The 18,150-nt window shown below is 35.5% G+C and overlaps 1 protein-coding gene across 14 annotated transcripts in view; it reads right to left on the minus strand.

Annotated features, from left to right (window-relative positions):
- POT1 (protection of telomeres 1) overlaps positions 1-18,150 on the minus strand; it is a 96,108-nt gene that overhangs the window by 41,347 nt on the left and 36,611 nt on the right. For all 14 annotated transcript variants that reach the window (XM_069588298.1, XM_069588301.1, XM_069588299.1 and 11 more), the window contains one exon: positions 1,616-1,746. In XM_069588298.1, coding sequence (XP_069444399.1) covers positions 1,616-1,746 — 131 coding nt within the window. The remainder of the gene's footprint in view (positions 1-1,615; positions 1,747-18,150) is intronic.

Here is an 18,150-nt window from a genome sequence, read left to right on the forward strand (position 1 = left end):
AAATGCAACAGAATGGTTGAAATTAAAAAAAAAATGGAAAATATCAAGTGTTGGTGAAAATGTGGAACAACTAGAATTCTTCTGTATCACTAAGAGAGTATAAGTGGTAAAAATCACTCTGGAAAATTAAATAATTAGTCTAGCTATAAACTAAAGCAAATATATGCACAGCCTTGAACTTAGGAACTATAATCCTTGTATACAATCAACTGAAATGCATATTATGTAATATATAATTACATAATTATATGTAAATGTGTATATCATATATTATAAAATTATACATATTCAGTAAAATATATGTACTAGACTGTGTATAGTAGCATAATAGCCCAAACTGGAAACTACTTAAACAACTAACAGAATAAATATATAAATTCTAGTGTATTCTAACAATGGTGTACCATTTAGCAGTGAAAATGAAGAAAGTGTACTATATGCAATAGTAGAGTTGAATCAAACAAGCATAAACCAAATGTCCAAAAAAAATGACTAATAGTGTACTCTTTTTATATAAAGAACAAATATAGAGAAACTAATAAATGTGAGAAGTTATGAGATTATTTACTGCTAGGGGTGGGGAGAGTGTGAATGGCAACCCTAGGTGAGGGTACAATGGAAGTTTCTAGAGTGTTAGATATATAAGCATGCTAATACTGTGGAAAGAGAGATGTTTATTCCACTTCAATTAAACAATAGACAAGAATTGTAAATACAGTTGTCCATGAACACTGAGGATAAGGGCACCAACCATCCATGTAACTGGAAATCCTCTTTTAACTTACAGTCAGCCCTCTATCCTCATTTCAGCATCCATGGATTCAACTAACCATGGGATCTTGTTTACTACTGAAAAGAATCTGTGCATAAGTGGGCTTGTGAAGTTTAAAACTGTGTTGTTCAAAGGTCAACTGTACTATAGGAAACAGTGATGTGTGAGAATCAGCTATTTTTTTTTGAAATGTGGATAAGCCTATAAGATAGTGCTATAATAATAATCTTTCCAGTTCTCTTTAACCAAATGTTCTCCACTATTCTTCTGCCCTCAGGAGAAAGGCATTAATAGAGCAAGAGAGTTACTTCCCACCATATCTAAGACCACTGATAGAATACACCTGGAGTACCTCACTCATTTATGAGCATCAGTGATCACAAGAAGCACAGATAAACCAAAGCATTAGAAGAAAAGACAACAACGATAGTGAAGGAGTTGCATGGAAACTCATGTAACAAGAGCAAAATAGCAAGGGACTAAAACGTGTAAAACTTAAGAGACTGAAAATATTAAAGTACCGAAAAGCTGATTATTAAAAAATCACATACTATCTAATAGTTTTGCCTTTTTACTAAAATTCTTTCACAGAATGCAGCTAGTCTGAATCGCAGCAGCTAACACTTCCAGAGACGGAGGTCAGGTAGTTTGTTCAAATGGGTGGTTCAAAGGTTTCCTAATATAAATCATTTGAAGTCTGATCTTATTTACATTTCTTATCTCTTGAAATGCCTGAAGTCATGTTCTAACAAAGCAGTCACATTAATTAGTGTTAAATAGTTTCAGTGAGCAACACTGAGTTCTCTTCAAACAAATGTAAGTTCTAAACAGTATGAGTTATACCTTCAGCCTGTGAAAGCGAACGATATCTCCATTTTTATAAATCATTGGAAGGGCTTCATAATTTCCACTAAAGAACAGGCAGGTTAGCTTTACATTTGTCTGGTCCACAATTGTTACAACTGAGCAATAATCTGGAAAACACAAAAACATTTTACCTGACTTTTCGTATTTCAAAGCATCTAATAAAACAAGACATACTGAGTTTAAAACATCAAACTTTATTCTTCCCTTTAGTCTTCTAAGAATAGGATCAAAGCATAAAGAAATATTCTTTTTTCTTGAAACACACTGCCAAATTATTTTGCAAAAATATTTTATAAAAATTAATTTTAGAAAGTTTGATAAAACAAAAATAAAAACCCTACTTAATGTAAATTGTCTGGAGGTAAAATAACATTTTTATTACCTCAAATTTATAAACTGTAAAACAAATAAAATATTTAAATAACATAATTTATAAACACAATTAAATTTAGAGTAAAAACAAACAAAAAATACCAGAAGATATTTGTAGTTAATATGATTAAGAGTGAACATACTGCAAAAAGACACTATAAAAACTGGTTATAAACCCCAGGGTTTTACAGTGAATATGAAATTCAAATGAACAATTCATAGAAAACTATATAATATCAAATTAAAAGGAAAAGCGATGATCTGCTATTAATACTTACAAAAGGTTATACATCAGAACAAGAGGGGTATTTTATACAATTTAAACTGGCAAAAGAGAAAAAAAAAACTAACCAAATTTAATGATAGTTGGGCTGCCATGAAAAACAAGTAACTTCAAACTGGTGGTAGCAAGAACTATAATAGATGTTATCATTTAAAGTACATGTTTCAGAAAAATGAACACTGAGAATATGTGTTGATTTCCTTCCTTCTCAATACTATACTCATGACAGTACAGAGGAAAAGATAAACCCAAAACAGTGAAGGGAGAGGAGAGGTGAGGAGAGGAGAGTGAAGGAGATGGAAAAAAGATATCAACATTATTTTAGGAAGTTGGGAAAGTAAACGGTTAAGGGATTAGATGGACAGAAAGGATACAAACAGAAAATACTCTGAAGCAGCTATGGCAAAGACAGGAGCCTTTGGGATTAAGACAGTGAAAAACAGCTAAAATTAGGGCTAATGAAAAGTTTACACATGGAACAACTGCTTCAATGATCACCCATCTTAACCTTCCCTTGAAGGTGATTTCAGGTAGGCAGGTAGGATATCTCAGTCTTTAACTGCACCTCTTCGTCGAACATAGACTGCTTTTCAAGGAAGTTTCACTGATAGACCAAGAAGTGGTAAGGCTTCTGATGAGGATGTTAGTACCCAGAATAAGCCCTCTGCATTATCACATTAGGAGGTCTATAACCAGATAGAAAGCTGTCTTCCCACCCACCTTAGACTGACACTTTCAATGTGCCCCGTGTGAGTACTATTTGTCTTCTATTATAAGATTCGTCTCTTATTAGAAGTTTGAACATTATATGATTTCCCTTTTTTTTTAAATTAAATTTTTATTTTTACTTTATTTTACTTTACAATACTGTATTGGTTTTGCCATACATTGACATGAATCCACCACAGGTGTACATGCATTCCCAAACATGAACCCCCCTCCCACCTCCCTCCCCATAACTTCTCTCTGGGTCATCCCCATGCACCAGCCCCAAGCATGCTGTATCCTGCATCGGACATAGACTGGCGATTCGATTCTTACATGATAGTATACATGTTTCAATGCCATTCTCCCAAATCATCCCACCCTCTCCCTCTCCCTCAGAGTCCAAAAGTTCGCTATACACATCTGCGTCTTTTTTGCTGTCTTGCATACAGGGTCATCATTGCCATCTTTCCAAATTCCATATATATGTGTTAGTATACTGTACTGGTGTTTTTCTTTCTGGCTTACTTCACTCTGTATAATTGGCTCCAGTTTCATCCATCTCATCAGAACTGATTCACATGTATTCTTTTCAACAGCTGAGTAATACTCCATTGTGTATATGTACCACAGCTTTCTTATCCATTCATCTGCTGATGGACATCTAGGTTGTTTCCATGTCCTGGCTATTATAAACAGTGCTGCGATGAACATTGGGGTACATGTGTCTCTTTCAATTCTGGTTTCCTTGGTGTGTATGCCCAGCAGTGGGATTGCTGGGTCATAAGGTAGTTCTATTTGCAATTTTTTAAGGAATCTCCACACTGTTCTCCATAGTGGCTGTACTAGTTTGCATTCCCACCAACAGTGTAGGAGGGTTCCCTTTTCTCCACACCCTCTCCAGCATTTATTGCTTGCAGATTTTTGGATCGCAGATTCTGACTGGTGTGAAGTGGTACCTCATTGTGGTTTTGATTTGTATTTCTCTAATAATGAGTGATGTTGAGCATCTTTTCATTTGTTAGCCATCCGTATGTCTTCTTTGGAGAAATGTCTATTTAGTTCTTTAGCCCATTTTTTGATTGGGTCGTTTGTTTTTCTGGGATTGAGCTGCATAAGTTGCTTGTATATTTTTGAGATTATTTGTTTGTCAGTTGCTTCATTTGCTATTATTTTCTCCCATTCTGAAGGCTGTCTTTTCACCTTGCTTATATTTTCCTTTGTTGTGCAGAAGCTTTTAATTTTAATTAGATCCCATTTGTTTATTTTTGGTATTATTTCCAGAATTCTGGGAGGTGGATCATACAGGATCCTGCTGTGATTTATGTCGGAGAGTGTTTTGCCTATGTTCTCCTCTAGGAGTTTTATAGTTTCTGGTCTTACATTTAGATCTTTAATCCATTTTGAGTTTATTTTTGTGTGCGGTGTTAGAAAGTGATCTAGTTTCATTCTTTTACAAGTGGTTGACCAGTTTTCCCAGCACCACTTGTTAAAGAGACTGCCTTTACTCCATTGTATATTCTTGCCTCCTTTGTCAAAGATAAGGTGTCCAATATGCGTGTGGATTTATCTCTGGACTTTCTATTTTTAAAAAACAGATCATGTTGAGAAAACAAACTTTTCATATACAAAGCAAAGGAAACAAATGTCTAAAACAAATGTCAAAAATCTAAAATAAATGATACCTATGTTTGTAAATGTAAAAATAAGACAGAACAAAAATAGAAGAAAAGGAAGAACACTAGGAGGGGGAAGGGAAAAGGAGATGGAAGAGAATAGAGGAGTATGGAGAAAGGGGAAGGAACGGGGAAGTGGGGAGACAGGACTGGAGGGAAAGAGGAAAAACAGAGACCTGATTTTGTGACAAGGGGACAATAATTAACTCAGAGAACATAAAAAACTTTAAAAGCAAAACCTTAACGAGCATCTTCAAAAACAGTGAAAATATATCATATCCTCATCTCTTGATGTAGTAGTTTTAACTATTTGTAAGGAGTGTTATTTCATGACATTTTTTCTCTTAGCAGTCTTCCAAAGATTAAAGGTAAATTCACTTATTTTTTAATAGAATAAAACACATTTTTTAATAGAATAAAACATATTCTTGCTTGTGATGACCATATGGCTCTTTTTTTACCCTTTTATAAATCTAAGATCTATTATGGAATTTTTAATCATGTATTTTCCTTTATCTTGAAATATTTTTCAATTTCATTCTCCTATTATTTCATCATTATTCCTACCTATGTTTAAAAAAGACTAAATTAATATCAAAATGGGAAGACGAGAGACTTGCTTAGGAGAAAGATCCAAGAGTGTAATGAGTCATCCCTGGTGCACTGCACTGCTCAATGTGCTATAACACCTTTCAAGATGATACAAAAACACAAGTTTGAAAATGATCTTTGGAATTTCTTCTTCTGCTTTAAGAATTCAGAACTGAAATTTTCTGCCAATGGTCATAGAGAAGAAAATAGATAGAATTCCTTTAACCATTATTAGATGAAGCAGAAGCTGAATGCAAAGACACGCAACAGCACATTAGATTCTATGGATAATGAGTAATGTACTTTGAATAAAACACAACTGATCTGAAGGTTTTAAGTTTCATGTAATTTCATGACAGGCAAAACATAAGGGCAGAGAGATCACTAGTCTAATGAAATCTAATTCAGGTACACAAAGATCAAACTTGGTATCTTTACATTTTTGTTTCCTGACAGCTTCTGCAAAATCATGTATCACAGATTTATTTGTACTAGAATACACAAACTCACATTTCATATTTATATCAGAGAACTAGTTACTACTTGTACTTATAGTGTTATTTTAAGTTGCAGTGATTCTAAATTACTCCTCTCATTTTAAATGCTTCACAATGAGCCACTTTTGTAAACTGGGAATACAATACATCAACAAAATTGCAAATTTAGCAGGCATAAATAACAGTAGTTGAATCTAAATGTTAGCCAGGATGAATTGCCAGAGCCCAGTCTTTGAGGCATATACATGATACTGAAGAGTGGAATAACTGAAAAAAAAACTGGGGTGTGGTTAAAAAAAATCAGGCTTAACCTAAATTTCAGAATATTGAAAACTGCCTCATGGTTTTGTTTTTCCTGGAAAATGCAGCCTTCCCACAGATAACTTGATAGGTTGCAAAGGACTCTATATGACACTCTGAGAAACAGTGTGGAGACCCGTTGTCCAGAGGGTCTAATTTAGGGTCACTATTAGCTTTTGTAGTATCTTTGTGCAAATTAGAAAAAGACTCCTCTCTCTCAAATAGAAATATTCTACAACCTAACTAGCTTTAAGAGGAACTTTACTGAGCCCAAGAGAGTAGCAGTCTTGGCACACATTTACATTCTGGCCTTTCTATCCAATGCTTTGGTCACTGGATGTGAAGAGCTGACTAGAAAAGACTGTGATGCTGGGAAATATTGAGGTCAGGAGGCGAAGGGGTCAACAAAGGATGAGATGGTTGAATGGTTCAATGGACAGGAGTATGAGCAAGAGACAGGGAGATATCCAGGAGACAGTGAAGGACAGGGAAGCCTGGTGTGCTGCAGTCCATGGGGTCACAAACAGTTGGACACGACTTAGTGACTGAACAACTCTCTATCCAAACCTTCAGAAACAGGGACACTTGTACACGTGACCCTGCGCTGCACAGATTCCTTCTCGAGGTCCTTCCTCCTCCCCACTCCCCTTGAAGTGTCTGTGTCAGGTTTGGAGTTAGGTAGGAACGGACTGCCAAGAAAGGAAGAAGTGACCTCGGGACCGCCCAAAGAACAACACAACGGTTGTGTGTGCCAGGGTGTGCAGAGATACATGCTCCGAATTCTAAGTGGGTAAAAGGAATGGCTCCACATGCTCTAGATTTATGTAGCAGAGGGCATTCCCAAGTGGCAGCAGAACTTGGCCTGAAATCTACACAGCTGTGTTTTCATCTAAGTGACTCCATGTGGATGAAAAAGGCATCTCCTTAGACAGTGCACACCTGTGCACTGCACACAAGCTATCACATGCCAAGTCCTGGTTCTTTCCTTTCTTTCTCTTTCATTGGAAGTACTACCAATGGTTTTTCACAAGTGTAAGCCAAATAGATCTACCTAGTGCTCAAATCCTTTAATAAAAATAAGGTTTTATTAACAGAGAAAAAAGAGAATCTTTCCATAGAGCAAAGACTTCCTTGAAAGCAAAAAAAAAAAAACAAAACCCCCCCCAAAAAAACCCTATACTATATACATATATACAGTGATAAAATACTGACATTTGTAAGCATATAAGACTTAGTTCAGTAAGGATCTAAATATTATGGAACAGTAGAATCACCATAGATACTAAATATAGGTGAATGACAAAGCTCTCTAGAACATAAACCTCCTTAGGAATTCCCTCCACCACCACAGAATGGTGAATATTTCAGTGGTGGTTAGTAGTTTGTATTTCAGCAGCAAGGAACTCTACTTGGGTCTCTGCTATTTTCCAATCCATTTTTTTTTAATTAGTACATAAGCTAATCTGAATTTTATCGAGTGTCTACGTAATGCTAGGTGTATATATATGTACTAGTCAGGAAGACTACTAAATGAACAGAGCATGGCACCTTCTCTTATGAAGTTTACATTTTCCTTACATTGACTTACGTCTTTAAACGCTAATGCTGTGATCTCAGTTTGTGTGTTATTTTATATGCGAACATTTGCTAGTGTATAGAGTTTATACTCTCTGTATATGTAATGGTTCATCACAAAACTCTGTATATGTAATGATTCATCACCGCAAAACTAATGATCCAGATGACATTTTCTAGAATAACTGGAAACTGACATTTAAGCTTGACACTGGATAAACAGACAGGCTTAAGATGGCCCTGGATCCTTGGTGAGCAGTAAAATAAGCATTCATATTTCAGAAAAGTGGTGAAAACAAAAATTTTTCATACATTTCATACCCAGCTTTGGAGTTCAAAACATAAGAGACCTTAAAATAAATTTCAAACCATGACTGAAGCTTAACCAGTCTGAAATTATGTTTAACATTAAAGGATATACACTTTGGTAAAAGATATTTATAGTCCTAAATATAGTTTGAGTTATCAAATAATAATAATGTGTAAAATAAAATGTCAACATTCCAAATTAATTTATGAAATGGAATAATGTATTTGATGTTGAAGCTGAAACTCCAATACTCTGGCCACCTGATGAGAAGAGCTGACTCATTTGAAAAGACTCTGATGCTGGGAAAGATTGAGGGCAGGAGAAGGGGACAACAGAGGATGAGATGGCTGGATGGCATCACTGACTCGATGGACATGGGTTTGGGTAGACTCTGGGAGTTGGTGACAGACAGGGAGGGCTGGCATGCTGTGGTTCATGGGGTCACAAAGAGTCGGACACGACTGAGAGAATGAACTGAACTGAATGTATTTGACTTCTTAGACAGAAAACAAAACAAAACCGCAGTACCTATGTTATGCAAGGTATCTTATTCCCAGGTCTAAAAATGGGGGTGGGGGGTGGGGAGGGAATTATGTTAATTAGCAGTCAGTAACTACTGAGGGCTTACTAAATACCAGGTTCCTGCTAAACAATTTAAATGCATTGTCTCCCTGAATTTTTAGATAGTTGTATACTGCAATTAACAAACAAGAGAACTTAAGTTTCTTAAAAGGTCTAGGTAAGATATCCAAGTATGAAAGTCACATGTAGCTTAGCATAATTGATTCCTGTGTTTCTATATTTAACCAGAAAACTGTACTGTCTCCATATTACATGTTTTTCAAACATAAACAGTAATTTCAAAGAAAGTAAAATATTATGCTTAAAACTGTGATGGAGGCTTGAGAATTTTTCTGAATAGGAAAAATTATACTGTATCTTAACTCTATATTATCTACCATTTCATGCATCTCCTATTAAAGAATTCATTACTAAAGAAATAAACTATCATTCATCATAATGTAACTTCCTTCACCTATAAATTATTCCAGAAACAGACCTCACAGACATCATAGAAAAAGTCTATAAAAACTCATTATGATGATGCTTGAATTTGTTTTTACATTCTTTGCAACAATTATTTTTTGACTCATAAGTTAAAAGAAGAAAAGGAAACAAAAAAGAGCATCTTCTGAGGCAGTTGAACAAGAGTTAAATCCTAGTGAAAAGACAAAGGCAATAAAAGAAGATATATGGTTAAGTGTGAGGCTACTTAGAGAGGTATTTTGAGTGGTTAGAAGAAAAGAAGAGAGCACAGTATTATAAATTAGGAGCTGGCAAACTATCGTCCACAGCCAAATCCAGCCTACTGTCTGTTGATTATCTTTCCAAAGCATTCAACTTTCAAAAAACCCACAAAAAACCATCTTTTCACATTCATATTCATCTGTCTCCATAAGATTTAATGAAATTACTTAATCAAAATAACAAGGAAAAAGAGTACAAAGAGATTTGGGAACAAAACTGTAAGAACACAACTCTTGAGAGAATACAGTTCCACTAGTAGGAGCAGAAATGAGCAGGAGCATTAGGGCTGGTCAATTCCAGATCGCCAATTCCCAGTCGTGAGAGCTCAGGATGATAAAAGCATCAGTAACAGGGTTTAATGAGGGAGTGAAACACTTTGCTCATTGTCAAGTTAGACAATAGGTTAAGAAAGTTTCTTATTTAAATAAGGACATAGCTGTAGGAAGACACCCAATGTGCCTTGAAATAGATCACATATATTTATTATGTAATGAATGACATATGCGAACACAGCAAATATTTTTCAGAATAGTGATTGTATATAGATTTCTAAAGCATGCCAGAAGCAGACATTCTTTAACCAGACAACACAGACAACAGGCTTCCAGATTTAGTATTAAGTCTTCACAGTTCACAGATTCTATAAGACACAGTAGTTGACCAACCATCTTTACTAAATTAATGCACATCATTGTGTGTTCAGTCGTGTCTGACTCTTTGCAGGACCTGCCAAGTTCCTCTGCCCATGGAATTGTCCAGGCAAGCATACTGGAGTGGGGTGTCATGTCCTATTCCAAGGGATCTTCCTGACCCAGAGATTGAACCCAAGTCTCTGGCAATGTCTCCTGAATTGGCAGGCAATTCATTGCCACTAGCGCCACCTGGGAAGCACCACCTACAGTGAATATATGATACTTGTAAAAATTCTGCCTCTGAAGCCTCCTGGAGACACTGAAAATCATTTAGCCTCTTTATGCCTCAATTTCCCTATTTGAAAAATGGGGGAAATTAGTATCCACCTCATATGATTGCTAAAATTAAATATGTAATCACATGTAAAGTGCTTAAAACTGCACCTAGAACATGGCTAAATGGTATATATAAGAGCTGGTCAGTGGTGGTGATGGTGGTGGTATCAGCAGCAGCAACAGCAGCATGTCTATTACTGTTAATAAATTGTAACATTCTTACCTAATGAACTTAGATATACTCTTAGCATCTGCCTTAACAAAGAACCTAAAGACACTGCCAATATACAGTGTCAAACTGATTGCAGTTGGTACATGAAAAGAAAAGTACAGATGTAAGAGACTGCAAAAGAATTCTAATTTGACTTTCCACTGGAATTTCAAATAGTGGCTATTAGGTATTCATCAATCAACCTTCCAAAGAGAAATATCTTATAGTTAACAAGATAATCTGGTTCTCAAGTGAAATATCACTTGGGACACAAAGAGTTTCCGAGAAGCTGTAAGGTGGAAAATAACATTAACCACTTATTCAAAAACTAAAATGTTGAAGATAATACAGAACTGCTAAAGAGATAAGAGAATCCTGCTACTTTTATTATGTGTTAAAGATAAAAATACTTTCAAAAAATGTGAAACAATACCACATTCCATATTTTTGGAAAATATATTTTTCATTAAAAATTTTATTTATGTTTACATGTTTACATGTAATAGGCTATTACACATAGTAGGCTATTTTTGGTTTAAATGTTAGTCTTTCACTTTTAATTTCCAGTATGTTTAAATATATGTAACTACAACCCATAAAAAATACAAGCTCCTTGAGATCCTGATAATTTTTAGGATAATAGAAAACTTAAAAACCACTGATTTAGGGCATCAACAATATTATACTCTTTGAAAGTGAAAATTCACAAAGTACTACATTTTATATAGAAAACTACAGAGACAAGGCCCTTGCAATTCTACCATAATCAAATTGCAAAGATATAGATGTTTACTTATGGCTGATTCATGCTGATGTATGGCAGAAACCAATGAAACACTGTAAACCAATTATCCTCTAATTAACAATAAATAAATTTTTTAAAACCGCAAAAAAAAAAAGAATTGGCCCTAACCCTTCCTAGTTGCTAATCTCTAAACTTGACTCCACAGAACAAGTTTCAGCAAACAAAAATCAGTACACTAAAAAGGGTTCCATGTTCAAGTAATTCCAAGTAAAATATGCTAAAAATAGAGTTAAACAGGTTCCTCTCTTAAAACTTTTCAGAGGTGACAATGTGCTAATAATGCATTGTGAACCTCAAGAGCCAGATACAGTATGCAAAATTTACCACTTTTTCATAGAATGTTTCACAGAATTGGCATTTCTTCCACTGAAAATGCTTTGCTAAAAGTGTACGAAGATTAGATCTGCAAGTTATTTTAAGGGAAGTATTACTGAGAAAACGGAGAACTTACAGACTTACTTGATGAAGAGGCAGACAACTTTCAGGACTGCAGTTCACTGTTGTCTTGGGATATTCTCTTTAGCAGTTCCCACCCCTCCATTATCCACCTATCTCCTGGCTAGCCACTGTTTTACACTTTTGTCTCTTCTTTTTTGCCTTCTTATCTCCCTCTTTGTTGTTACTTACAAGAGAACAATTTAAAATAAAAATTAAAAAAGTAAAATTTCATTTTGATGCTTCTTGATATCAAACCAATTTCTACACTGACTTCTCTTAATCCTCCAAAAGGGATGTCAAAAGGCTGTCCTTATGTGCCCATAAAATGAATATGGGGCAACTGCCACATTGAAGAATATTCCCAATTTACATAAACTATAAAACTAAGTAACCAAAATAACCTAGACAGTGTGTTGAAAAGCAGAGATACTACTCTGCTGACAAAGGTCCATATAGTCTAGGCTATGGTCTTCCCAGTGGTCATGTACATGTGTGAGAGCTGGACTGTAAAGAAGGCAAAGTGCCAAAGAATCGATGCCTTGGAACTGTGGTGTTGGAGAAGACTCCTAAGAGTCCCTTAACAGCAAGGAGATCAAACCAATCATCTTAAAGGAAATCAACAATGAATACTCGTTGGAAAGACTGATGCTCAAGCGCCAGTATTTTGGTCATCCAATACAAACAGCCAACTCATTGGAAAAGTCTCTGATGCTGGGAAAGATTGAGAATAGAAGAAGAGGGTGTCAAGGATGAGATGGCTGGATAGCATCACTGATGCAACGGACATGAACTTGGGCAAACTCCATGAGATGGTGAGGGACAAGGAGGCCTGGCATGCTGCAGTCCATGGGTCACAAAGAGTCAGACATGACTGGGTGACTGAACAACAAAAACAACCAGAATAAACTTTGAAACAACTGGGTGAACTAAAACCCAGTGAAATATGTAGCCTTATAACTTGTCCCTAATAATACAAGTAACTAGCAACCTTCTTGGCAAAAGCTTAAAGACCATCAGAAAAGTCTAAGATTCAGGTTCCATCTTCTTTATCGTCTTTAAAGTTTATAGACCTTTTTTTAGTATTTTCTATACAAATGAGTATTTTCAAGCAATAAAGTGATTTCATTTAAATAAAGCTTTTCATTTTTTGAATATCCAATAGTACTATAGTATCTGACTTTATATTATTATGGATAGACAAAAACATATTCATAAACTTGTACTACATATAATGGATTTAAGTGGATCAACATGAACAAAACCCTCATACATTTCATTGCATGTAATAGTTTCCCCCCACAAAAAAAGAACTGCATATAAACACTGAACTCTAGTTGATAGTGACATACATCCTAAAATATTTAGGGATAATGTATACTGATATCTTCAAGTTACTCTGAAAAGGATCAAAAAAGAAATTAACTAATGGACTCACCAACAATGGCCAGTATATATGGGTGTTCACTGCATAATCCCTTCAAATATTTTGTATATTTAAATATTTTTATTAAAATGCTGAGAAAAACAAGTAGTTTTTAAATATCTCCTTATAACAGTATTTTCATTAGCTCTTTGACTAGAACACCTTTATAGAATCTTTTGACCTATTAAATTCTCAAAAAATCCTGAATTAGGTATATCAGAAATTAAAAGATATTAATAAACTTATCTCAAAAGTACCAAGAATGAAAGAAAATAGTTTGACAGTATTATGGAAGACATAAATCAATAAACCATAGTTTTGATCTTTCTTCTTTTTCAATTTGAAGTGCTTTCTTATCTATAATGCTATATGAATCTTATTTCAGTTATAGAAGGTGATTGTGGGTGATGATATCAGTTTCTCAAAAGTATTATATGTACTAGGAAATTGAGAGGAGTTAAGAGAAGCTTGAAGAGTCTGCTAAAAACTGATGGACAGCTGTTGGGCTTTTGGTAGGGAGTGGGGTATTCACACTTTGTTTATGATTAAATGATCAAAATTGTTTTTAGTGGTAACAGAAATTCATGTGTACTTCTAAGTTCTTATTCTGTTGCTGGTACATGGTTCCATTAACGTTTTGCTTTAAATCTAATTTATAAAATGCATTCAACAACAAATCTTTCAAATATTTAGCATAAAATATGAGGTTTCTTATCATGAAATTTCTGCAGAGAATATGTATTTGGTTTATCATTCCACCCGAAAAATCAAATTCACTGGTTTTCAACTGGTAACAACATCCAGGTATACACACAAATTCTATGAAGTCCTGATACTGTTTTCTAAGTAAAGCAAAAATTTTCAAATTTCTAAAAGTAAAAAACTAAAATTATAAAAAAACTGTAAGAAATAATCCAAGGCATAAGTTAATTTTCATTGGTTTTTCTATTCCAAACTTCTTTTTAAAAAAAATCCTTCTCATTTTTTAACCAAAAAAGAATTTTTTTGAATCTGTTTTCACTCAAAGAGGAGATGGGAAAGTGAGGTTATCATACAACTCTCAGAAAGTTGGAAGTTTATAAAGAAACTTGAAAAACAATCTACTTTTAAGCCATTTGGGTAGAAGTTATACATTTCAGCAGAATGTGTCTTGTTTCAAAAACAACTTTGCACTCAAATTTATACTATACATTCAAAAGGTAGCATTAATATATCCATGTGTGGTAAGTCATTTTAGTTCTGTCTGACTTTTTGCAACCCTATGGACTGTGGCCTACCAGGCTCCTCTGTACATGAGATCCTCCAGACAAGAATAATGGAGTGGTTGCCAAGCCCTTCATCAGGGAATCTTCCCAAACCTGGGTCTCCTGCACCACGGGCAATGTTCTTCAAAACATCATCTACTGGCTACAAAACAAGCTCTCTAGAAGAGCATAACTAAACATGAGGAAGTTCTCAGACTCTGCTAAGATTATATACAAAAATAATGAGGAGTTTCAAACTAAAATTTTATATATTTTGGTGTTTAGATACGCATACAGTTATAAAAGAAACAAAACTTCAGATCCAAGGCATTAAAAAAAAATCTGTCCAATAATTTTCCCTGAAGAACAATAAAGTAGCAATACAAATGAAATATTAAACAGCTTTCAGGTTCTTTCAAAAATTACCATTAGATTCCTAACATAACTGGAAACCTAGCTACTCATCTTAACAAACACTAACAGGGCAAACTGTCAAACAAGTGTTCTACCAGATAATCCTTCAATAATAACTACTTAAAATAATAAAAATAGTTATTTTCCCCATGCCTCATTTTTGACTCCAAAACGAATGAAAACAAAAAACAACTGTGAAGTCACAGTCAACCTAGAACTTTGTATTTTAATAACAGTTACAAAACAAAGGTTCAGTTCAGTTCAGTTGCTCAGTCGTGTCTGACTCTTTGTGACACTGTGAACCACAGATCGCCAGGCCTCCCTGTCCATCACCAACTCCTGGTTTACTCAAACTCATGTCCATTGAGTTGGTAATGCCATCCAACTATCTCATTCTCTGTAGTCCCCTTCTCCTCCTGCCCTCAATCTTTCCCAGCATCAGGGTCTTTTCAAATGACTCAGCTCTTCGCATCAGGTGGCCAAAGTACTGGAGTTTCAGCTTCAACATCAGTCCTTCCAATGAACACCCAGGACAGATCTCCTTTAGGATGGACTGGTTAGATCACCTTGCAGTCCAACAGACTCTCAAGAGTCTTTTCCAACACCACAGTTCAAAAGCATCAATTCTTCAGCGCTCAGCTTTCTTTATAGCCCAACTCTTTGGAAAAAACATAGCCTTGACTGGACAGACCTTTGTTGGCAAAGTAATCTGTCTGCTTTTTAATATGCTGTCTAGGTTGGTCATAACTTTCCTTCCAAGGAGTAAGCGTCTTTTAATTTCATGGCTATAGTCACCATCTACAGTGATTTTGGAGCCCAGAAAAATAAAGTCAGCCACTGTTTCCCATCTATTTGCCTTGAAGTGATGGGACTGGATGCCATGATCTTAGTTTTCTGAATGTTGAGCTTTAAGCCAACTTTTTCACTCTCCTCTTTCACCTTCATCAAGAGGTTCTTTAGTTCCTCTTCACTTTCTGCCATGAGGGTGGTGTCATCTGCATATCTGAGGTTATTGATATTTCTCCTGGCAATCTTGATTCCAGCTTGTGTTTCTTCCAGCCCAGTGTTTCTCATGATGTACTCTGCATGTAAGTTAAATAAGCAGGGTGACAATGTACAGCCTTGATGTACACCTTTTCCTATTTGGAACCAGTCTGTTGTTCCATGTCCAGTTCTAACTGTTGCTTCCTGACCTGCATACAGATTTCTCAAGAGAGAGGTCAGGTGGTCTGGTATTCTCATCTCTTTCAGAATTTTCCACAGTTTATTGTGATCCACACAGTCAAAGGCTTTGGCATAGTCAATGGAGCAGAAATAGATGTTTTTCTGGAACTCTCTTGCTTTTTCCATGATCCAGATGTTGGCAAATTTGGTCTCTTGTTCCTCTGCATTTTCTAAAACCAGCCTGAACAGCTGGAAGTTCACGGTTCACGTACTGCTGAAGCCTGGCTTGGAGTATTTTAAGCATTACTTTACTAGTGTGTGAGATGAGTGCAATTGTGTGGTAGTTTGAGCATTCTTTGGCATTGCCTTTCTTTGGGATTGCAATGAAAACTGACCTTTTCCAGTCCTGTGGCCACTGCCAAGTTTTCCAAATTTGCTGGCATATTGAGTGCAGCACTTTCACAACATCATCTTTCAGGATTTGAAATAGCTCAACTGGAATTCCATCACCTCCACTAGCTTTGTTTGTAGTGATGCTTCCTAAGGCCCACTTGCCTTCACATTCCAGGATGTCTGGCTCTAGGTGAGTGATCATACCATCGTGATTATCTGGATTGTGAAGATCTTTTTCGTACAGTTCTTCTGTGTATTCTTGCCACCTCTTCTTAATATCTTCTGCTTCTGTTAGGTCCCTACCATTTCTGTCCTTTACTGTGCCCATCTTTACATGAAATGTTCCCTTGGTATCTCTAATTTTCTTGAAGAGATCTCTAGTCTTTCTGGTCTACTGGAGAAGGGAATGGCAAACCACTTCAGTATTCTTGCCTTGAGAACCCCATGAACAGTATGAAAAACAAAGGTAACTTAAGTTTCTTTTCTTGAAAGCTAATACCAGTAGAGAAACTACGGAGAGTAGAAAGACATCTAATAAATCATTATTCTTATCTAAATAACATATTAATATAATGTCTGTGTATGTGTACATGTGTGTGCTCATTTGTGTCTGCCTCTTTGTGACCCCACAGCCAGGCTCCTCTGTCCATGGGATTCTATAGGCAAGAATACTGGAGTGGGTTGCCATTTCCTCCTCCAGGGGGTCCTCCTGCCCCAGGGATCAAACCTGAATCTCTGGTGTCCCCTGCAGTGGCAGGCAGATTCTCTACGACTGAGCCACCTGGAATCCCCAAATAACCTCTAAAACACATATTTAAACTTTTTTTTTTTAATATTTAAACTTTTGATACAGGATTTATTTTAACTACTTTAATGCTTCAGTAAGACTTCATGTTTAACCTGACAAAGTGTTCTAACTACTTTAACACTTAGGTAATACTTCATGTAACTTGATATAAATCTAGAAAAGGTAACAAATGATAAATTAAGCCCTATAGTCTGCAATCACCTAATTTCCTCAGTATGATTAAGTGTAAATTGCCTTGGAGTTATATTATAAGGAAAAGCTGGTAGTTCATCTAAGCAAGGTCTTTAATCAAAGAAGCATGCATGCATGCATACATTATATAATCCACAAAAAATTCCTCCATGAAAGCTGCTTTACCATCTTTTATCTATTATCAGTACTAGAGCTGCGTTGCTTTTAAACCAATCAGTGTTTCCCCCACAGTTTTCTATCTGTATGAAAGTTTATTATTGAAACACTAAAGTAAAAGCCATGAAGGCAAATCACTGAACTCAGGTGACACTATATGCTACAATCTTATCTGTTTACAAGGATACTTGCTATATAATACGTAACAGCACTCTTTAACTATGCTGGCATGAAGTTAACATAATTTCCACTCATGTTTTTATAATATTGGAAAAGACCATGGGAAGCAGGAAGAGAAGAAAGCATAAACAGGATGACAGACATATGGGCTCTAAACACATGTGTGCACATACACACAGATTAGATAGGAAAGTAAGTAGGTAGGTAAACAGATACTCGACAAGTTTATAAATGTTATTCTAGAATTACGCCTGGAGGCATTTTCCTCTTATGTTTTACTCTAGGTATTAAGCAACCACAGGTCATAGATGGTATACTAGGTTTAAGGATTTATATTAAAACTAGCAGTGGTTTTTATCTTTCCAGAGTTTGTGCTTATAATAAGGCAGATAAAATAAAAAGAATGACTTTTAAAATAACTATAAAAGTATATTGATATTCATCAATAAAAAGGAATAAACTACTAATACATGCTATAACATGGAGCCTCAAAATCAT

Source organism: Ovis canadensis, chromosome 4 (assembly GCF_042477335.2).
Source record: "Ovis canadensis isolate MfBH-ARS-UI-01 breed Bighorn chromosome 4, ARS-UI_OviCan_v2, whole genome shotgun sequence".
NCBI lineage: Eukaryota > Metazoa > Chordata > Mammalia > Artiodactyla > Bovidae > Ovis > Ovis canadensis.